This window comes from Hippocampus bargibanti, linkage group LG11 (genome assembly GCF_051943395.1).
Source record: "Hippocampus bargibanti isolate YZ-2025 linkage group LG11, ASM5194339v1, whole genome shotgun sequence".
Lineage (NCBI taxonomy): Eukaryota > Metazoa > Chordata > Actinopteri > Syngnathiformes > Syngnathidae > Hippocampus > Hippocampus bargibanti.
In genome coordinates, this window is record NC_142744.1 from 1941715 (window position 1) to 1964297 (window position 22583).

Consider the following 22583-nt stretch of genomic DNA (forward strand, 5'->3'; position numbering starts at 1 on the left):
TTAATAAGCAAAGATGAAAAAACAAGTCCGTGCGAAAAGTCTCGTGAAGAAACAAAAGTTCCGAGAAAATAAGTTCCGGTTACGTGGACATTTGTTTTGAAATCTGTTAAATTAAACATTTTACTGTTTTTATTCGCCGTAATATCGTTCATATTGTAAATATTAAACATCGTAAGAACACAAATTCAAATTATTTTTTTAATACTGTGGACAAATTCAATTTTATTCTAAATAAAATGTGTTCAATAGTGAGAACGATTTTTTTTTTTTGCAAACCCCCTGAGATAGACTTAGACCCCCCCCGCCCATCAATTGGTCTGTGCATCTGTTTGCCAATCTCCTTGGGGGGCTATTATCACCGCATCTGTTGCTCAGTGGGTTTACGGTTGTCCTGGTGATGTGTCCCCCCCCCCCCCCCCCTCGATTGTCCTTAGCCTCATTGCGGTCTACGGGGACCCTCACAATCACCTTATGTGTGCTAGGGGATGGGACTACAATCGGGGTTGGGGGCATTCAAGCCCTGGCAAAAATCTGTTTAATAATAATAATAATAATAATAATAATTCATATCATTTTAAGCACCTTTCAAAGCCCTCAAGGTCACTTTACAGTCACAGACAAGCATAGGTACTATAATAAATAAAATACAATCACAAATAGAATACAATAAATAAAATACAATTATAAATAGAAACAAGAGTACTGTATAGCAGTGGTGGGCCGTCAGGGCTTGTAAGGCCTTCTCTGCTGGCCTAAAAATATCTGAATCAGACTAATGTGAATAATAATAATTATTATTATTATTATTATTATTATTATTATTATTGTTAAAAATCTATTCAACATTTTGAATTATATTTTGACTTTACTATCTTAAATAATTCCAAATTGTCTTTCAGCTTCCTTTCATTGCTTTTTGTCTGTTGTGCTGCTTTTAGGTGTGTGTTTTCATATATAAGCATTTAACCAATCACATTTCAGCCATATTTGTTACCAAGGTCAGAAATTGACCTGGAAGCCTTCACGATCAGTTCTGCAGGCCCTGGAACATAAAATAAGTGTCTATGAATCTGTTGCTTTAACCAATCAGAGTTTGAGTTGGCAACTCAAGGCCCGCTGGAAGGCGTTTTCACAAACTATAATTGGCTAGTCACTAGCAGAAGTTCAGGAAAAGGGAGTCTGCGCCGCAGAGGGGGTGGAAGGGTAAGTGTGGCAGCATGCTGTGAGGCCCCTTCTGTCCCTTTAGGCTAAGATGGCAAATTTCTTTCTGGCAAGAGTCATGTCGAAACTTGCCGTTCACCCTCCTCCTGCTCGCGGTAGATCAAGGACAGCTCACGCCAGTCATCCGTTGGCCCCGCCCACGGCGACTTTGCCATATTTTGCCGTTTCTGCCTCGAGTGGGCCAGACTAGACAGCTAGATCAATAGCTAGCTAGCCAGCTATATAGCTGATAGATAGCAAATAATAATACATTTGATTTCTAAGCGCCTTTCAAACCTCTCAAGGTCACTTTACAGTCACAGAAGTTTTTCTGGGGGTGAGCAGCGGCAGCCACACGCGCCAGCGTTCACTCAACCCGCAAGTAACTCAAATAGATAAAAAGCTAGCTAGCTAATCGATGGCCAACAGATACCTAGCTAGATAGCCAGCCAACTAGATAGTGAATAGCTAGCTAGCCAGCCAGCTAATATATAGCAAATAGCTAGCAAATGATAATAATAATCTTAATAATCATAATACATTTGATTTCTAAGCGCCTTTCAAAACTCTCAAGGTCACTTTATAGTCACTGGATACGTTTTTCTTCGGGTGAACAGTGGCAGCCACACGCGCCAGCGTTCTCTCAACCCGCAAGTAACGCAAATAGATAGAAAGCTAGCTAGCTAGCCAATCGATGGCCAACAGATACCTAGCTAGATAGCCAGCCAGCTAGGTAGTGAATAGATAGCTATATAGATAGCTAGCCAGCTAATGGATAGCAAATAGCTAGCAAATTATAATAATAATCATCATCATAATACATTTTATGTATTGTATTCTATTTGTGATTTTTTCTATTTATAACTGTATATTTTATTTATTGTTTATTATTGTACCTATGCTTGAAAACGAAATGTATTATTTGATTTCTAAGCACCTTTCAAAACTCTCAAGGTCACAGAATACACTTTTTATGTGGGTGAGCAGCGGCAGCCACACGCGCCAGCATTCACTAAATAACAAATAGATTGATGGATTGTAAAGAAAAATGGATTTTTAGACTTTTTATTACTTAAATCAATGTAATTACAAGTTATCCAGCAGGCATTAAGAAGAGCAAAAAAAAAAAGTAGAAGTCACAAAATAAAAGTCCGGTTTATTGTCCAACAACAAACTTCGCACGTACACCAAAAACAGGTGGCCAAAAAAATTAAAAATAAAAAAAAGAAAAGAAAGAAACTCTTCTTTTCTTTGGCCTTCCTCCCATCCAAGCAAGCAAGCAGGCAAAGCACAAAGTCGTTTGTTTTTTATGGTACAGCTCAAGTACATACATTAAATGGAATTGACTGGAATGCTTCTGAGTTCAACGGCCATCTTGTTTGTTTGTTTGTTTGTTTGTTTTTTGATGTGTGACATGGTCAAAAGATCTCTTTTTTTTATTAACCAAGCACCTATTTGCCTCCTTTCCCCCCCAACAATATGTACAAAAATATAAAATGTAAATAAAAATACAAACTAATTCTCCGCTGGAGTCGCTGTTGTCGTCGTTATTGTTGTCGTTGAGGCCGGATTTGTGCCGTGAGGATATTTGGTGGGGGAGAGCGGTGAAATCTATTCGCTAATGACCACATTTTCTTTCATATTGTTTACATGAGCGCTTTTCCAGGTCACCGCCCCCCCCCCCTTTGAGCACCCCCCCGATCACGGGAAGCGGCTCGGCGGGTTGCCGCGCCGCCGCGTCAATCGTCGTCGTCTGTTTTTTGCTTCTTGGTCCCCACGTCGTCCTGGTGGCCACCAAAAAAAAATCCATTTAGCACCCAAAACCTTTATTTCAATTTTCAATCAAGTAGAAAAGAAATACAGTGATATCTTGGCTTACGAACTTAATTGGTTGCCAGACAGTGTGTCAGGCAAAAAGTGTGTATCCCAAAAATTAATTTCCCATAGGAAACCATTAAAATGAGAATAATCCGTTCCCAGGTCCCAATAAAACATCATTTTCTACTTTCTAATTGTCAAAGCTTTAAAACTAAACAAAATAAAACATACCTTATTTTATGTCTAATAAATGTGCTATTATGTTATAATTAAAGAAATAAACTGTACTGTATAATAAAGTCATTTTATTTACCTTTATGATGGTCGTTGATGGAATGGAGTGGCATTCATCAGCATTAAACACTTTATGAGGAACGTAGCCTTCTTCTTTCACTATCTTGAGGAATGATCCCTTGTCGGTGCTTTCTCTGCCATAATTTTACCTTGTTCCTCATCAATTGTGTTCTGTTTAGCTGGGTTGATAGCTTTTTGCATCAAGTGTACAGATGGCTTGTGCGGGTTATTTGTGGAGCCTGATTGATGGGATATTTTAACCTTGCAGTCTACACTCTGCTTTTGAACTATCAAAGTTTAAACGAGTCCAAATGTCACTGTTTTCTATCCATTTTGTCACTCTCACTCTGTCGTCTGCCTGCCTCTTTAATGTTTAAACCACCTCCCCTCACTGCTGCGTTCTTGACCAATCACGTGGCTTTAACCGAAGACTGGGGGCAGGGAATAGAGGACAAAAAAATGTTGGCGGCCATTTTTTGGGGGGGAGAACGGGCTCGTTCGCGAACGACACATCACTCATTGTGGCAGCACCGTGTGTATCCCGAAAAATAGTTCGTATGCCAAGGAACATTGTTCATAAATTTAACGTTCGTAAACCAAAAAGTTCGTAAACCAAGGTATCACAAAATGTCACCTCGTCATCGTCTTCATCGTCGTCATCGTCGGCCGCCCGTTTCGTGCCGCCCTCCAGCTCATCCTCATCTTCGTCCTCGTCTTCCTCGTCGCCTGGGTGACAACAACCGTGAAGGTTAGCGGTCGCGTAGGGAGGGAGGTAAGACGAACATCAAGGGGGACGCGTCTCGGGCACCTTCTCCGTCATCCTCTTCGTCCTCGTCGTCCACCTCGTCGTCTTCCTCGTCGTCGATCTCGGGCTCGCCGTTCTCCTCGTTCTCCTGACAATTCAAATTTTATAATCAGCTTTGCTTTCATGTAACTTGTTTTTTTTTTAATCATCTAGCTAAGCCACTAAATCGAAATCATGTTGAATCCCTAAATCGTCCATTAGAATGCTCATTTTTATATTTCTGGTTTGCAAATTTTCTTTTATACACAATAATCCACAGAAAAAAAATGTATCCGGTGACTGTAAAGTGACCTTGAGTTTTGAAAGGTGCTTATGAATGAAATGTATTATTATTACCAATATTATTAGTCGTATTTGCTGATTTTTTTTGCTCTTGCCCAAAGTTCTCCATTTTTTAAGAACGTTTTGGCGCCCTCTGGTGGCAGCACACCGTAATGAAAATGTTTACATGGGCAAGTACTTGTTGGTACACAGATTTCTAGTTATTATTATTAATTCATATTCAAAGTCACTGATCCTATTCAGGTGTCAATGTACTGTCTAGAAAAAGGGGGGGGGGGGGTCATGTACATATGGGAACTAGCTAGCAATCTATTAGCTATACATGCTATATATGTATAGTATATACGTATATGCTTGATGGCTATATATGATAGCCATCAAGCTATCTGTAAGTGTCCTTGAGAGTTTTGAAAGGTGCTGAGAAATGAAATGGATTATTATCTAGGCATATAGCTGGCTATCTATTAGCTAGCTAGCTATATAGCTGGTTATCTATTAGCTAGCTAGCTAGCTGGCTATCTATTAGCTAGCTAGCTATCTAGCTATATAGCTGGCTATCTAGCAAGCCAGCTATATAGCTGGCTAGCTATTAGCTAGGTATCTAGCTAGCGATCTATTAGCTATAATATACATATGATAGCTAGCCATCAAGCTAGCTAGCTACATAACTGGCTATCTATTAGCTAGCTTTCTATCTATTCGAGTTATTCCGGGTTGAGTGAACGCTGGCGCGTGTGACTGCCGCTGCTCACCCACAGAAAAACTGATCCTGTGACTGTAAAGTGACCTTGAGAGTTTTGAAAGGCGCTTCGAAATGAAATGTATTATTATCTTGTGGCTTTTCAGGGGCGTCATTGTCGCCGATTTTAATGGTAATTAAAAAAAAAATTTGTTTTGCTTTCACCAAGTCATTAAATTTAATTTGTTTATGCTTAATTTAACCCATAAAAATACCGATAAAGACTTTACACAACACTGTAATTGTTAGTAAATAAGTAAGTACTATTTTTTTTTTTTTGGGGGGGGGGCGGAAGGATATTTATTTGTTTAATAAAAAGATCAGTTTACACAGTTTAGTGTGTAAGTAATAGTGTCACCTTTCCATTGGTGGCAGCATCTTTGCCATTCTCCTTCTCCTCCACAAGCTTCTTGTCCTTCAAATCCTGAACAAAACAAACAAAAAAATACATTAAGTAATATAAAAAGCTTTTTTTAGTACTAACGTTAAGTTTCCTGTTGAGGGAAGGCGCAAAAATGCATGCTGGGAGCACTTCTCCTCCTCTTTCCGTCTCGTAATAGGATCCTTGGTGCCGGGGCCCCAAGGGAATTGTGGGTATTGTAGTGCATAAGCCGCCCATATGTCACCAGACACGCCCGGGATATGAACTACATTGCCCATAATGCAACGCGTCATTGAAACTAAGCTGGCGGTGTTTGAAGAGGGGGGAAGGGAGGTGTGACGTTTTTTTGGAGGGGGGGAGGTGGGGGTGCGAGTAAAAAGGGGGTGGGGGTAACGAAGAGTGTGTGGTGGGGGGGAGGGCGAAGCGCGTGTAACGAAGGACAATAGAAGAAGACACATGGCCGATATCACACCGGAAAACTCCCGCTCGGTCCTCGAATTAGAAAAGAAAAAAAAACGTAAAAATTCATACGGGGTCTTTATTGTTTTATTTCCGGTAACTAATCGAATCACCGCATTGGACGATTCGCAAAATCATCCAAAATCGCTTTTTTAAAAATAAAGTTAAGTTTCGCTTATCACCTTTGCACTCATGCACGCGCGACGCAGCGTTCAGTTCAACTTAAAGCAGGTTGTGAAAGCCAGCACAAAGCGCGCGCACGACGCATCACACCTACGCGCACGCACTAAGTGCTCCGCATTAAGAGAATCATAAAAAAAAAAAAAGAGGGAATCAATATAAAAAGGTTCCTCGGGGTAGACGAGCAAGCGCCACGACGAAGGAGCGAGCGGGTGAACGTGAACGCACCGCCCGCCGCCGGCCGAACCGGAGGCCATCAACAAACACGTCGGCTCCATTCAAAGCAACTTTCAGCACCGGAACCAACCGAACGACGAGAATTAACAGAGTCGCCCCGTGGAATATTTTTTTCCCCCCAACATCCAGAAGGTCGAAAGGGGGATCCCTGCTCGGTATAAACGGTGCGGTTCGGTTCGTCCGCCGGTTCTCGCGGGGAGCGGAACCGAGCCGCTGGTAATAAACAAAAGACGACTCACGAGTCGCGGGTAGACAATGAGGCTGAGCTGGCGTCATTCGAGTGACATCTGGAAGCGGCCGAGATGCTCCTTTAAACACATTTGGCGCCCGCTTCTTCGAACGCCTGCTTCTTCCAAGACGCCACGAGTTTTAATAATTTGTTTTAAAGAAGAAAAAAAACACGAAATATTTTTTAAAAATGCAAATTAAAAAAAACTGACGCGTGTAGCCCGCGCAGCTTTGTGGAGGTGAGCGGCTTAAGCGAGCACTATACGCACCCGTGACAAGAAATCACTTGTTGTCTTTTTTTTAACCTTACCTTGGTTGAGATTTCCGATACGGAGTCAACTTTGGCGTCTGCCATTGTTTCGGGGTAGTAAAATAAAGCAGAAGGAGGTGGACAAAAGTAATTCCTCGGTGACGGCGTTCAATGAGTTTTTGTGCCAATGGCCGAGCGAGCTGGCGGCCGAGTGGTTAATATATAGGTTAGTGGGCGGGGCCGAAGGCGGCTTCGCTGTCGCTTATTGGCTGCCTTCGCGCCAGAGGGCGACTCCGCTCGATTAACGACTCGAATTACGACGCTCCGACCACGCCCCCTCCCACCTACACCGAAGCTCGACGATTTTCGTCTTCCAAAGTTACATTGTGAGCGACTCAAGTGCACAAAATGGTGTCCCGCTCTATCGGGAAGGGCATATTCACTCGTCTGCGTCGACTTACGCATTAAAAATGGCGGAGAGCTGCCCCCGCGGGGGACATTGACGCGATTTGAATGAGTGATATTCGTCTGGACCAATGAGGTGACGACATGCGAGGCCGAACGTCCCGCCCACTTAGACGGAGGGAAAATAATTTAGCGAGGACGACGCCAAAAGGTCAAGTTGTCCGACAATTTTAACGAGGGTTGATCTTTTTGTACATTTCGCCGGGTCTTCGCGTACCGGCCGATACTCGGTGGAAAAGCGCCGATCGTGAGTTAATATCCAAAATAAGTAAGTGGAGCGCCACCGGCGTCGTTGAAGCTCAGCGTTCGCCCCTCCCCTAGCGGGCGGCAGCCATCTTGAGGCTCCCTCTTTACAGTCATCATCGCCGAATGGCGCACTTCTTCGCCTTCCTCCCCCCATTTTTTCGGCTTTACATACTCGACTCAACTTTCGACGGTCGCAACGTCGACGGTACAACATTCGAGTCGGTCCTAAAGAAACAACAGGACCGCTAAGAGTGAACGTGGCGGGCGAGTGCGTGGCCTCATTTCCTTCTTTTGTCGAGGAATTAAGTGGCAAAGTGCGACACAACACATGCGACGAGACAAGTGCCCTACACCTCCGAAAAGCAACATCGTGTGCTGGTGAATATTATTATGAAACACACTACGGACATTTCCTTACCGATTTTTGTACACATGGCTTTTACAAGCGGGACATGAGAAGGGGGGAAAAAGACACCGCCGCCATTAGATGCAGCAGTTTGATGGTTGTAGTTAAAAGGGGCGGGGTTCGCCTAACCAACGGCTCGCAATGACTGCCTGGCCGCTGACGCACTTGAATCTCAAAACGACTCCCATTGGCCTGATTGGTCAAGGCGGGTGACGTCAAAGCACCTTGGGCCTACAGTGAACAGTGATTGGCTGCCTCCACCGTCCATCTTTTCAAACATTTACGATGTCGTTGTGACGTATGCGCGGTTGGACGATTCAACTGCGGAAAAGCGTCAAGTTTCCTGACAAGCGCTCTCCTTTCTCGACCCCCACCTAGCCACAAACACGCGCGCACACGCACACTCACCATTAAAGTTCTCATCCCGATGAATTTAAATGGCATTAAATACTGTCATTCAATCCACACAAACCATTATATGTGTGTTTATTCGGGAAAATAGACCTAATGATATAGCCACCTACTCTTTGAGGATGTGAAACGCGTTTTTTCCCTGTGAGTTATTGTGCAGTGATGGGAATTCCGGCTCTTTTCAGAGAGCTGGTACTTTTGGCTCGGCTGACTAAAGAGATCCGGCTCTTTTGGCTCCCAAATGGCTCCTCAGTTTTTTTGTCCCTTCAATTAATTGACTACCAAAAATCATCAGAATCAGAATCATCTTTTTGCCAAGTATGTAGAACACACAAGGAATTTGTTTCCGGTAGAACACGCTGCACTAGTATCATCATCTAAAAACTGCTAACTAATAAATTAATAAGAATAATAATATATAATAAAATATAATATATTATATATATATATATATATATATATATATATATATATATATATATATATATATATATATATATATTCATTTATAAGCGCCTTTCAAAACTCTCAAAGTCACTTTACAGTCACAGGATAAGTTTTCCTGTGGGTGAGCAGCGGCAGCCACATGCGCCAGCGTTCACTCAACCCGGAAGTAGCTGAAATATAATAATAATAATAATAATAATAATAATAATAATACATTTCATTTATAAGCACCTTTCAAAACTCTCAGTCACTTTACAGTCACAGGATAAGTTTTCCTGTGGGTGAGCAGCGGCAGCCACATGCGCCAGCGTTCACTCAACCCGAAAGTAACTGAAATAGAATAGTAAGACAAATAGATAGAAAGCTAGCTAGCGAGCCAATAGATGGCTAATAGCTAGCCAGCCAGATAGCTATTGTACGGTATTACAAAAAAAGACAAAGAGAATAGACTTAGCACATTAAAAGTTGTGTAACAGGTATGTAAGGTTAGGTGAGTATTTTTGTAGTAAGTTATGCATCCACCTACTGGTACTTACTGAAGCTGTCTTTGTGCTACTTTGCAGCTATTTCACAAGTGCGCACCCCCCCCCCCCCTGGCGAGGTGACTAAAACGAACACGTTGAGATTGTCTGCAAGTCCTGACAAGAAGCTGTGGGAGGGGAGATGGTCACCAAGTTGACGTGACACACACCCCGCCAATCAAGCGTTCCCACCACGGCCTTGCGAAGCGAGCGCGGGGCTCGTTGCAACGCTTTGTTTTGGTTTGACGACAACTTTATTGTCTGTGAAGGAAGAATGGCTGTGTCTGTGTCAAGGTGCCTCCTGGTGAAGGAGTTGCGTTGGCTATCTGGCTATCTATTCGCTGTTTATTTGCTATCCATTAGCTAGCTGGCTCGCTATTAGCTGGCTGGCTGGCTGGCTGTAAGCTGTCTAGATGACTGGCTGTTAGCTGGCTAGCTGTTGGCTATCTGGCTATCTATTCGCTATTTGTTTGCTATCCATTAGCTAGCTGGCTAGCTATTAGCTGTCTAGCTGACTGGCTGTAAGCTGGCTAGCTGACTGGCTGGCTAGCTGTTGGCTATCTATTAGCTATCCATTAGCTTGCTGGTTAGCTATTAGCTGTCTAGCAGTTAGCTGGCTAGTTTTTGGCTATCTGGCTATCTATTCACTATTTATTTGTTATCCATTAGCTAGGTGTCTAGCTATTAACTGTCTAGCTGACTGGCTGTTAGCTGGCTAGCTGTTGGCTATCTGGCTATCTATTAGCTATTTATTAGCTGTCCATTAGCTAGCTGGCTAGCTATTAGCTGTCTAGCTGGCTGGGTGTAAGTTGTCTAGCTGGCTAGTTGTTGGCTATCTGGCTATCTATTAGCTATTTATGAGGTATCCATTAGCTATCTAGCTAGCTTTCTATCTATCTTGAGTTACTTCGGGGTTGAGTGAACGCAAGCGCATATGGCTGCCGCTGCTCACTCTGAGAAAAAGTTTATTCTGTGACTGTGAAGTGTTATTGTTTGTTGTTAAAATTATTATTATTATTGTATTGCCATTTTAAATAGGTGCGACCAAAAAAAAGACATCATTATAACTATGTTTTTCGGAAAGCAAACATTCACTCTTTCAAATCGAACATTTCCACCATTTTAATCAGGCAAATCCAGAGCGGCTGATAAAACATGGCCGACTAACATCCCGACCGCCCTTCATTGCCTTCATTCCAAGTTGACAGATAACTGCTGACATCTTCTCTGGTCTGGTCACTTTCTGTTTGGAGACGTTGACAAAGTAGCTCAAGCCTTAGGCGCTGCATTCCTCAGTTTCAACTTTTAGCGCGGAGAACACAACAATTGTCCCTTCTTGCTCTCAACACGCCTTCAAAACCTTCACCGCAGCTCATTCTTGCCCCCCCCAAATCTCTTCCAATGGTTTCTTCCAAACACCTCCGTTTCATGCGAACTTCATTGTTCTTTCATATGCATATACAACTCTAAGATATACTCTTTGTTCCTTCACCATCACTGCCGGAGGCTCTTCCTTCAGCCTTGTTCTGGATATCTTCACTTTGTTATCTCCCTTTCATTTCCCATCGAGGCTGCTGAAGAAGCATGGCCTGCCACAGGAGGTGCTATGACATTTCGAACAAAATCTGACTTCAACAAACAGTTAGGATGGTGGAAAAAGTCATTGGCACTGACTCTGATTCTCTGATTCTGACATTCTGATATTCCGATTCTCTGATTCTGATTCCCTGATTCTGATTCTCTGATTGTGATTCACTTATTATGATTCTCTCATTGTGATTCTCTCATTCTGGTTCTCTGATTCAGATCAGATTCTCTAATTCGGATTCTCAGATTGTGATTATCGGATTCATATTCTCTGATTCTTCCTCCAAAGTTTTTCCTTTGTCCTGAACATAACCTATTTCTTACTGCTGACCTTTTTTCTGAATTGTTCTCTGATTCTGAATGACTGATTTCGATTCTATGATTCTTATTCTCTGATTCTCTTATTCTCCGATTCTCATTGTCTGATTCTGTTTATCTGATTCTGATTCTATCATTCTGATTCTCCGATTCTGATTCTATGATTCTGATTCTCTGATGCTGATCATCTGATTCCATGATTCTGATTCTCTGATGCTGATTATCTGATTCTGATTCTCTGATTCTGATTCTCTGATTTTGAGTCTCTCATTCTGATTCTCCGATTCTGATTCTCTTATTCTGATTCTCTGAATCCGATTCTCTGATATTGATTCTCTGATTCTAATTCTCTGACTCTCTGATTATGATTCTCTGATTCTGATTCTGACTCTCTGATTCCTCCTCCATGGTTTTTCCCCTGTCCTGAACATAACCTCCTTCTTACTCCTGCCCTTTTTTTCTGAATTGTTCCTTTCATCTCTTTCTTCCCATTCCAACACCAATTTCCCCCCCTTCAATGGTTGCTTGAAGACCTTTCTCTAAATGTGTCGTTCCGGAGACTGGTTACTCCAGGAAGCCGTCAGTTGTCGTTCGTGACGGCCTCGTTGGACTCCGTTGACCCTAAAATGTCCTTCTTCACCCTTGTTGCTCCTGCTTTGCTTCAATGGAGATTTTGAGTTGAATGAAGATATCCACGCCACATCACTTAAATGTTCCGAAACACCAAACGCGTTTTTATGGGGACCGTTTATGCAAATACTTCCTGTTACAAGTGGATCTCTCCCACTAAGCGGCGGTGTACGCAGTGCTTTGTTCGCATACGAAGTGCACGCATGACAATGGTAGGAGTGTTTTTCTTTTCAAGTCCTCAGGGGTGGGGGCTATGCAGGTGGGGGAGGTGCTCACTTCACTCCCTCAGGTACTTTTACCGCCTTCCAACAGAACTTGAGCAGCTACTGTAGTCACCAATACTATATCAATAAAAATACATGCATCTTGGATGGAATTGTGAGAAATGTGTTCATGCAACTCTTGTTTACTTTTTGATTTCTATTTACTTTTTATGTTTGTAGAAATGATGAGTGATTTTACTGCTCCATTGATAATAAAAGGAATAATTCAAGGGTGTCGGCCACTTTGTAGTTACAGTTTCCTCTTGCGGCCATTATGAATTTGGAGAAGCCATTACAATGTTTCATCTCCTTCACTTATTATATATAGCGCACATAAAATAAATAAATAACAAGTTTTCAATTTGGAATAAAAAAATAATGACTGTTATTGTGGTTTACATACGACAAATTGAAATTTTGGTTGGGACTTTAGCAAGAATCATGGAATTTCCCAATGTTTGATTTGCTTTCGCTGGCCGAATGAAATGACGTAGCGGGCCACATTTAGCCCACGGGCCTTCACTTGGTCTCCAGTGAAATAATCTCACGACTGTTTATTCATAATGCAATTCTTAGTTAATGTAAATCATCTTTTAAACTTTTGAACTGCAGTATATTTCCCAACTTTTCGAATATATTAAATTTTGTCCTAACATATTGTGTTCATTTGACTGTAATGTGTCATTGAGAGTTTTGAAAGGCGCTTAGAAATGAAATTTATTATTATTATTATTATTATTATTATTATTATTATTATTATTATTATCATCCATCCATTTTCCGTACCGCTTAATCCTATTAACTAAATATTTGGATTTTAAATGTTTCGAACGTCATTGTTTTTAATTCCACATTTATGTGCAACATATCTTTCATGAAATTATGAAATAATTAATTTTATTGAAGTGCAAGGTTCTAGTTTTGAACAATACTATCATGAACGCCATAAAAACTCGCTTTTGTTTTTGATGGACACTTAACTTTGGTATGTTACTGAATTTTCCGGTTGGTTTTAAATGGTGCTACTCGAAGTATAGAGTATTTTTCACTTGGAATTTGGTAGAGTGAAAGGTTGGAGACACGTTGATATTCAAGACTTTGTCGCCACCTGCTGGTGATTTATCACAATTACATATCAGTTATGTACGTATTGTATTTCCATTTGCATTGGGATCTGTTTCAGCACGTATAGTTTTTGCTGCAAAGACCATCAGCGTCACTCAGGTGACTACCACAAATGAACCGTTTGTCACCGTTTCATCTATTTCACGGAAAAAAAATATCCCTTGTCTTATTTTGTGAAGCCTTTTATTGGTTTAGCTTCATTTTTAATGGTTAATATGAATATTTTATCACTGGTTTAGCACCCGTCGTAAAATGGCGGCCAAAGCCATTATAACCTCCATTAGCATTACTCATTAGCTTGTCAACCACGGATTGTCCTTTCATTGTGAATTAAATGTTGTGTCTCGTATTGAGCCATTCCTAATTGTCCAATAGGATTGTGACACACACAAACATAAACATTGAATTTGATGATCGGACAACATAAAAGACAGAAAGTTGGGAACTGTAATTGCTAAGCGGTGTTAGCATGATTGTTAGCATTTTTACAATCTCTTCAATTGGGGTATTTATGAGCAATGCTAACCTCTATTAGCATGTTCACTAGCATTTCTAAATTCTTAAAAACACATTTGATGGGAATTTGTAAGGCAATAGAGTGTATCTATTTGCGTATTTGTCTGCTCGCCTCACTTTCAATTCCTTGTAAGGTCGAAAAGGAAAATTCAGAGCAGGGAGGAACCCGGCCTACTTTGCCCAATTCTATATTTAGAAACGCGAGAGAGTGTGTGTGTGTGTGTGTGTGTGTGTGTGTGTGTGTGTGTGTGTGTGTGTGTGTGTGTGTGTGTGTGTGTGTGTGTGTGTGTGTGCAGACACACAGAGACAGACAGACTCACACATACAAAACGTTCAAGCACTCCAGGCATTGTGTGTGAATTTTGATGTGGGTTATTTTTTATAAAGTGCAAACCTTCGTCTTTTTCTTTACACTGTGTTATTGTGTGATTGTCAGAGAAAGTGAGTCCAGTCAAATCTCGGTTTTCGAACATCTTGGCTTTTGTTCATTCCGGTTTTTAACCAAAAATTTCAGGAGGGGGTGAGTTATGCCCATGTATACTTGAACAGATTAAAAATGTTTACATTGATTATAATGGAAAGTGCTGTTTCGGTTTTCGAACGAATCGATTTTCAAACAGGTTTGAGGAACGGATTATGTTTGAAAACCGATGTATCACTGTATTGTGTTTTTTTTTTTTTAATTCACAAACTACACAAACAGCATTGAAGAAACCTTGCCCAAATGATGAGTATGTATTCACAAGTCAAAGCTAAAATAATACATTTTGTACTAGGGTGGGAAAAGTGAAAAATGAGGAAGTCCTGAGGAAAGGGGAATACAGTACCTGCAATATAGCAACCACACACCACCATAGTCATTTCCACTTCACGTACATTAAATATACGTCGGGTAAATATCATTTCACACATTTTGCTAGAGAGCTAACTATTAGCAATATAGCTATCTAGCTAGCTATTTGAGTCAGGAAAGATATTAGCTATAGAGTTAGCTAGCTGTCTATTAGCTAGCTATCTAGCATTCTATCAGCTAGCTATCTTAGCTTTCTAGCTTTTTGAGTTATTGGATTGGATTGGATTTACCTTTATTCGTCTAGCAGTGGAGATATTTACATTTCGCTGGCCCGTGTGGCTGCCGCTGCTCACCCACAGAAAAACGTATCCTGTGACTGTAAAGTGACCTTGAGAGTTTTGAAAGGCGTTTAGAAATCAAATGTATTATTAATATTATTATTATTATTATAGACTACACTCATTACAGTATTTTTTTACTGACCCTGTTACACATAATCTGAATTGTAGTACACATTGTTAAATTTACGTTCATTTAGTTTTACTTTATAACTTTTAATGTAATTTGATATCATTCGGTTCCTCCCAATTTAATCAAATGTAGATTCTACAGGTACAGTATATAATTTTGTCAAGTCAGGAAGTACTTCCGCCTTTACGACGCGGAAGTTTAAACGATGAATAATATATTTCCGGACTTTTCATGACCCCCTTTGTAGTATGTAAAGAAAGAAGCAAAGTGGTGAGACAAACGTCATTATTCCAATCGTTTTGAAAGCAAAATTGTTTTCACGAAAGGGTGGTGTGATTATGATATATAAAAAAATATTTTAGAAACAAATCGAAGCAATTTTATTGTTAGTTGTGTTTGTTTCGGGTGGAAACAAACACGCCAATTGACCGTCGAGTGGCGTTCAAGTTCCTTTCGTCGTGTTGCCTTCTGATGAATTATTTTTTCCTACGAGGCGTTCGCGTTCACGTTGACGTCACATCTCCCGCGCCGTCCTCCAATTGGTCGCTCATTCAGGAAACGTTTCCTTTTATAGTGAGCGCAGCGCCGACTCGCCTCTTCCGGGTTGTCGGCATGTAGGATCACCTGGACCCGCCAAAACCAACCATTCGAACCCGCACCGATCCCGCCTTGATCACACGCCGATCGGCGAAGGTGAGCACCGCGGTGTGGGGATGGTGGCGGTCGGGATTTCGGTCTCGGGTCTGGGTCTCGGCCGGTTTGGGTCTGGGTGGGTCCCGCTGGTTGAGACGCGTCAGCTCCTGTTGAGACTCGACGAACAAGTTCGGAGTGGAGTTGTTGTGCTCTAAAAGTTGTGATTTGTTGAAGGAGCAAAAAAAAAAGTTTGGGGCTGGTGGGGAGGGTGGGCAGAGGGGTCCCAACACCGAAAACAAACGCACACTTCCGGTTAGCGACAACATGTTTCTGGGCGGCCACTTGACGAGTCACACCATCTCCTCACGTTTTTAAAAGTTTTTTTGAGGACCAAATATTAGGAGATCCTGCTTGTAAAATGGCTTCTAGTTGACATTTTGGCCACCCTGTTTAGCGTAATAATACATTAGTCATCAAAAAAAGCACGTTGAAACACACACAAATGTTTTTTTTTTGCATTGCGTGTCGACAATAAAAAACAACACTTTCCGGGACTGAAATGTTTCGAAATACAGTATAATGATCAGTAAAAATTGCAGTTAAAATGCATTACGATGACGGGCGAGACTATTGTTGATGTTTTTGTTATCTGGTCACAACGTGCTCGTTTCTGCGCATGCGCACAGCATGTTGGCACGTCCTAATCAAATCAGTGTCATTTATAATAATAATAATAACCACATATTTCATTTATAAGCGCCTTTCAAAACTCAAGGTCACTTTAAGGTCACCAAATAAGTTTTTCTGTGGGTGAGCAGCGGCAGCCTCACGCGCCAGCGTTCACTCGACCCGGAAGTAACTCAAATAGATAGACGCCAATAGCCAATAGCCAATCGATGGCCAACAGCTACCCAGCTCGATAGCCATCCAGCTAGATATTGAATAGATAGCTAGCTAGATAGCTACACAGCCAGCTAGATGGCTAATAGATAGCGAATAGCTAGCAAATGCTGATTGGTGAAAGCAACATTTTCATCAATGTTAATTTTTATGCTCCAGGGCCTGCAGAACTGATTGTGAAGGCCGATAGGTAGATTTGTTGTAATGTTGATATTTTTTTTTTACCTTTTGCCATGTTTCAGATTTCATTTTTTTAATGACAAATAAAAGAGAACATGCTGTTGTTAAAGCGCTACATAAATCAAAATGTATTGTATTGTATTGTAAAAACTATCCGTAACATATACAAATACGATATACCCTCGATACAGACTAAACACCTGACTTCAAACCAGTTGGCTTCAACTTCCTCTCATTCAAATTTAGCTCTCACGTCATCACTTCCTCTTTCACTCTGCACTCCTCTCACTTGAAGCAATTCACATGTGCGTCAATCTGTTTGTTCGTAATCAATCGTCAATCACTTTGTTTACAAAAGCGCTCATTTTGTCCAATAAATGAATTCAACTTTCATTTTTTTTGTCCATTTCACTTGTTAAAAAGCCCGCAGTGAAGTTTTGAGGCATTCACAAGAGTCAAAGTTTGACACATTTTGTGGAAAAGTGAACATTATTCATGAGTGTATTTTAACAATGTAGAAATAATCAATAAATGAATAGCGGATGGATTTTTTTAAGCTAACCCTTTTCGATGAACGCTTTTCAAGGTCTTGTCTGTGCCAGAATGGGAAACTTGATCAAAGTGCTGAGCAGGGACATCGACAACAACGCCGGAAACTTCTTCTTGGACTTTGAGAGTAAGACATAAACACACATACACACACATGAACATGCACACATACGTTCCTGTTTCAATCGTTTTGTGAGGTCCGGATAACTCCAGATAAGGAGTGAGGACCACCGTTGCTGATAAGGAGTGAGGTTTCTGAATGGGTACATTTAAAGTCCTCACCCCTGTAGTGAATTTGGTTAAAATATCGTTTTACTTTTTTGTGGTATGAACATTTTCCTGTCATTAACCACGCACACACAAAGACACATCAACACACACAGTGAGTAAAAAGTGTGTGTTTCCAAGTGAAATGAAAATACACACCAAAAAAAATCATTTTGGGTGAATTTGTGAGGACCTCTCTGAAACATTATCATGTGCATATATAGACCCTCGAGAAGCCTTTACAATGAAAAACTTGTGAGGACCGTCCGAAAGGTCCTCACCTGTCAAAAATGTCCTCACTACGTATGGTATAAAATGTTAGCGGTCCTCACAAGACTAGTCATACAAACACACACACACATATAATGTGAATTGTACGGTGTGTGCAGATGCGGAGGCATCGTGGTCAGAAAAGGAGGCTTGGGAGAAGGTGGACAAGGTGCTGACGGAGGCTCAGGTCATCCTGGACGAACTGCAGGCCTACACGGGAGCCGGCGAAGAAATCCGGCTGGTAATGCACACTCGCTAATGGATGCCTGGAGTGAGTGTGTGAAGGTGTGAAGGTGTGAAGGTGTGAAGGTGAATTGTGCACATTTGCATGCGCAGGCCATCCAGAGTCCCAGCGAGGAGGAAGTTCAGGAGAAGGCCTGGTCTGCCGTTGTCCCCCTTGTTGCGAAACTCAAACGCTTCTATGAGTTCTCCCACAAGCTGGGTAATGCTTTCACTCGCTTGCTCACGAAAAGTCAATTCATTCAGTCATTCAGTCCTTCATCCATTCATTTGCTGATTAAGAGAAATTCTGTCATTTACGCCAATGTCTATTCATCCTGTTACTTGGTAATTCATGCATGAATTTGGTCACTCACTCACTTACTCACTCACTCACTCATTCAAATTTTAATTTGTTCACTCACTCCCTCATTTGCAAATCCATTCATTAATTTGTTTCTCACTCACCCAACCCCCAACTCACTCACTCACTCACTCACTCACTCACTCACTCACTCACTCACTCACTCACTCACTCACTCACTCACTCACTCACTCACTGATTTGCTAATTCATTCATCCGTTAATTTGTTCACTCACTCATTTGCCAATCCATTCATCCATTAATTTGTTCACTCACTCATTTGCTTATCCATTAATTTGGTCACTCACTCACTCATTTGCTAATCAATTCGTCCGTTAATTTGTTCACTCACTCATTTGCCAATCCATTCATCCATTAATTTGTTCACTCGCTCATTCACTCACTCATTTGCTTATCCGTTAATTTGGTCACTCACTCATTTGCTAATCAATTCATCCGTTAATTTGTTCACTCACTCATTCACTAATTTGTTAATCCATTCATCATTAATTTGTTCACTCACTCACTCACTCATTTGCTAATGCATTCATCCGTTAATTTGTTCACTCACTCACTCACTCACTCACTCACTCACTCACTCACTCACTCACTGGGTGTCGTCCAATCAGAACAGAGCCTGTGTTGCCTGCTGGACATCCTGACGGGTCCCGAAGCCCCGCCCACCCAGCAGCTGGAGAACAAACAGGCGCTGGCCAGGCAGTTTGCGCTCATCCTTCACTTCACGCTAAGATTCGACGAGCTCAAGGTGGGCGCCTTTCCTTCTTCATTTTCACCCTCGCCTTCCCGACATGTCGTTTTTTTTAATCGTCCCGTCGCCGCCGCGTGTCGCAGATGACCATCCCGGCCATCCAGAACGACTTCAGTTACTACCGACGCACCATCAGTCGCATGCGCATCAACAATTTATCAGTAAGAATCGCACATGGCCAAGGCGCCATTGTTCCTCCGCGTAACGTTCAAGTGGACTCGTCCATCAGGGCGACGCGGACGCCGACGTCAACAACGAGCTGGCCAATCGCATGTCCCTGTTCTACGCCAGCGCCACGCCCATGTTGAAGACGCTCAGCGACGCCACCATCAAGTTTGTCGCCGATGTTAGTCCCGCCTTGGGTTATTTCTACGCTGAAAATACGCCCCGCACGTGACTTGAACGCATCATGTGTGAACAGAATCCCGAGGTTCCCGTTGACAACACCACCGACTGTTTGAGCACCATGGCCAGCGTCTGCAAAGTCATGCTGGAAACACCGTGAGGCCCCTGAATGCATCACCGCCTTCCCCGCCCCCTTTCCGTGGCCATTTTGGAAAATTAATAATAATAATAATACATTTCATTTCTAAACGCCTTTCAAAACTCTCAAGGTCACTTTACAGTCACAGGATAAGTTTTCCTGCGGGTGAGCAGCGGCAGCCACAGGCGCCAGCGTTCACTCAACCCAGAAGTGAATAGATAGGAAGCTAGCCAGCCATCTAGTAGATAGCTAATAGACAGCCAACAGATAGCTAGATAGGTAGCCACCTCGATAGCTCTATAGCTAATAGCTAGCTAGCTAGATATTTAGTTAGCTAATACACTGAATGTCATTAAATACAGAGAAAGCTAGCCAGCCAGTTAGCTAATAGATAGCCCACAGATAGCTATCTAGATAATTAGGTGGCTAGCTAGCTATCTGTGGGCTATCTATTAGCTATCTACTAGCTGGCTGGCTAGCTTTCTATCTGTTTTTAATAGTGACATTCAGTTTATTAGCTAACTATCTAGCCACCTCGATATCTCTAGCTAATAGCTAGGTAGATATCTCTAGCTAATAGCTAGCTAGATATCTTTATAGCTTATAGCTAGCTAGTTAGTTAGCTAATACACTGAATGTCACTATTAAATACAGATAGAAAGCTAGCCAGCCAGCTAGTAGATAGCTAATAGATAGCCCACAGATAGCTAGCTAGCTATTAGCTATAGAGCTATATAAGTGGCGAGCTAGCTAGATAGTTAGTTAGCTAATACACTGAATGTCACTATTAAATGCAGATAGAAAGCTAGCCAGCCAGCTAGTAGATAGCTGATAGATAGCCCACAGATAGCTATCTAGATAATTAGGTGGCTAGCTAGCTATCTGTGGGCTATCTAGCCCACAGATAGCCAGCCAGCTATCTAGCCAGCCAGCTAGTAGTTAGCTAATAGCCAGCCAGCTAGTAGTTAGCTAATAGATGGCCCTCAGACAGCTAGCTAGCTACCTAATAAAACACAGAATTGAGATAAAGCCAAATAATGCCCGACCAACCCACCGGCCCGACCGGTTAGCTAGGTCGCCAATAGATAGCTAAAAGATAGCCAGCTCGCTCGACGCATCACCGCCGGCTCCGCCCCCTTTCCGCGGCCATTTTGGAAAATTAATCTACGTTTGTATCCGTGCAACAGAGAGTACAGAAGTCGTTTCACCAGCGAGGAGACATTATTGTTTTGCTTACGGGTGATGGTGGGCGTCATCATCCTTTACGACCACGTGCACCCGGCCGGAGCCTTCGTCAAAACCTCCAACATTGACGTGAGAACACGCGTGTACGCAAAACACGTGAAGAAGACGACCGCTAATAATCGCCATTTGCGTGCAGATGAAAGGTTGCATCCGGGTACTTCGGGAGCAGCCTGCAGGCAGCGTGGAAGGTCTACTGGACGCGCTAAGGTCACGCTTTTGCACTTCCCGACTTGCTGCTAAGTCGCCGTTGGCCAACGTGTTGAACTTTGACCCCTGCAGGTACACCACCAAGCATCTAAACGACGAGGCCACACCCAAACACATCAGGAACATGCTGAGCATCAATTGAGCAACAGCACCCCCGTCTGTTCATTCTCTGCATTTCACGACAGCTCCTTGAGCATTTCATTGGTTCTTTGGATTTCTTCTTCTTTGGTTTAAAAATGTTCCTACCTCTGGGGCGGCCATCTTGAGTTAGTGGTGACTCGTGCGGGTTGATCTGCAACTGGAAGCTAATGTTAGTTAGCTGAGGCTAGCGCCAAAGACGTTTTTATTCGTGATTATTAGGCGCATAAGTTTGATATTTTTTATGTTTTGTGCTTAGTAAAGCTTAATAAAGTTTTTATATCTTTTTGTTTACATAAATTGCGTGTTTGTTTGGCTTGAGTCGCAACGCACTGCTGGTTACTGTCATGGTACTAATGGACAAATAGTAGAGGGCTAAAGTTAAATTTAACTCATTCACTGCTATTCAGGAATTGAAAATATGACGTAGAACGGCATTAGTTTATGTTTAGTTTTTTTTCTCTTCCTTGGGTGCTGATAAACAGCTGGCCAGACCTCTGCCAATATTTTTCCCTTCCACAAGGGGGTAGCATTTCCCTTTTTTCCCCATTTTAGCGCTCACGCTCAACCAAACCATACAATTAAGTCAAACCAAAGTTCATTAGCTTAATGCTAACATTAACTCATTCACTGACATACACAAAATTATTCGAGAATTGAAAATGTGACATAGAGTGCCATTCTTGTAAAAAAAAAATTGGGTGCAGGTAAAGTGCTGGTCAGACCTCTGGTAGTGTTTTTCCCTTACACAAGGGGCAGCATTTGCCCTTTGTCCATTTTAGCACGTTGTTCCACCTTCAGCTTTTGTTAAAGTGTTATATAATATATACATATGTATATGTTATTATTATTATTATTATTATTATTATTATTATTATTATTATATTATTATATATAGCCAGATTTGGCCCCCGGCCTTCACTTTGACACATGTAGGTTTCAAAGATAAATCGTTATCCCAATTGCACACATTTTTTATATTATAATAATAATAATAATAATAATAATAATAATCATAATAATGATAAAATATTGAGTCGAGTGAACGCTGGCTCGTGTGGCTGCGGCTGCTCACCCGCAGAAAAAATATCCTGTGACTGTAAAGTGTTCTTGAGTTTTAAAAGGCGCGTATAAATTAAATATATTATTATTATTATTATTATTACACAAACACCCGAAAGAAATTCTTCCACACTGTCGTCGTTCCTGAATTTGCAACTTTTAACTGTAGGGGGCACTAACGACTCCCTCCCAGCCCACTCCACTTGCTAGATTATTTGTGTGT

The 22583-nt window shown here is 41.7% G+C and overlaps 2 protein-coding genes across 2 annotated transcripts; one reads left to right on the forward strand and one right to left on the reverse strand.

Moving 5' to 3' along the window:
- Positions 1-2249: 2249 nt before the first annotated feature.
- ptmab (prothymosin alpha b) lies at positions 2250-7094 on the reverse strand. The gene is made up of 5 exons (XM_089008459.1): positions 6935-7094; positions 5497-5562; positions 4121-4205; positions 3947-4038; positions 2250-2984 (listed from the first exon to the last, which is right to left on the reverse strand). The coding sequence occupies exons 1-5, from the start codon at positions 6977-6979 to the stop codon at positions 2940-2942; spliced, it is 333 nt and encodes a 110-aa protein (XP_088864585.1). The 5' UTR covers positions 6980-7094; the 3' UTR covers positions 2250-2939.
- An 8525-nt stretch (positions 7095-15619) lies between these two features.
- LOC148891073 (CYFIP-related Rac1 interactor B-like) lies at positions 15620-22209 on the forward strand. Its single transcript, XM_089007985.1, has 11 exons — positions 15620-15766; positions 17373-17462; positions 17992-18113; positions 18209-18314; positions 19085-19221; positions 19308-19385; positions 19454-19570; positions 19646-19725; positions 20896-21022; positions 21090-21160; positions 21233-22209. Exons 2-11 carry the CDS (start codon positions 17390-17392, stop codon positions 21300-21302), a joined length of 981 nt encoding a protein of 326 aa, XP_088864111.1. The 5' UTR covers positions 15620-15766; positions 17373-17389; the 3' UTR covers positions 21303-22209.
- The last annotated feature ends 374 nt before the right edge of the window (positions 22210-22583 follow it).

Coding starts and splice junctions, on each gene's coding strand:
- LOC148891073 (XM_089007985.1), top strand. CDS start 17,390: ATGGGAAACTTGATCAAAGTGCTGAGCAGGGACATCGACAACAACGCC. Junction 19,726..20,895: donor AAAGTCATGCTGGAAACACC/GTGAGGCCCCTG, acceptor TCCGTGCAACAG/AGAGTACAGAAGTCGTTTCA. Junction 21,023..21,089: donor TCAAAACCTCCAACATTGAC/GTGAGAACACGC, acceptor ATTTGCGTGCAG/ATGAAAGGTTGCATCCGGGT.
- ptmab (XM_089008459.1), bottom strand. CDS start 6,979: ATGGCAGACGCCAAAGTTGACTCCGTATCGGAAATCTCAACCAAG. Junction 4,206..5,496: donor ATGCTGCCACCAATGGAAAG/GTGACACTATTA, acceptor TTGAATTGTCAG/GAGAACGAGGAGAACGGCGA. Junction 2,985..3,946: donor ACGATGAAGACGATGACGAG/GTGACATTTTGT, acceptor GGTGGCCACCAG/GACGACGTGGGGACCAAGAA.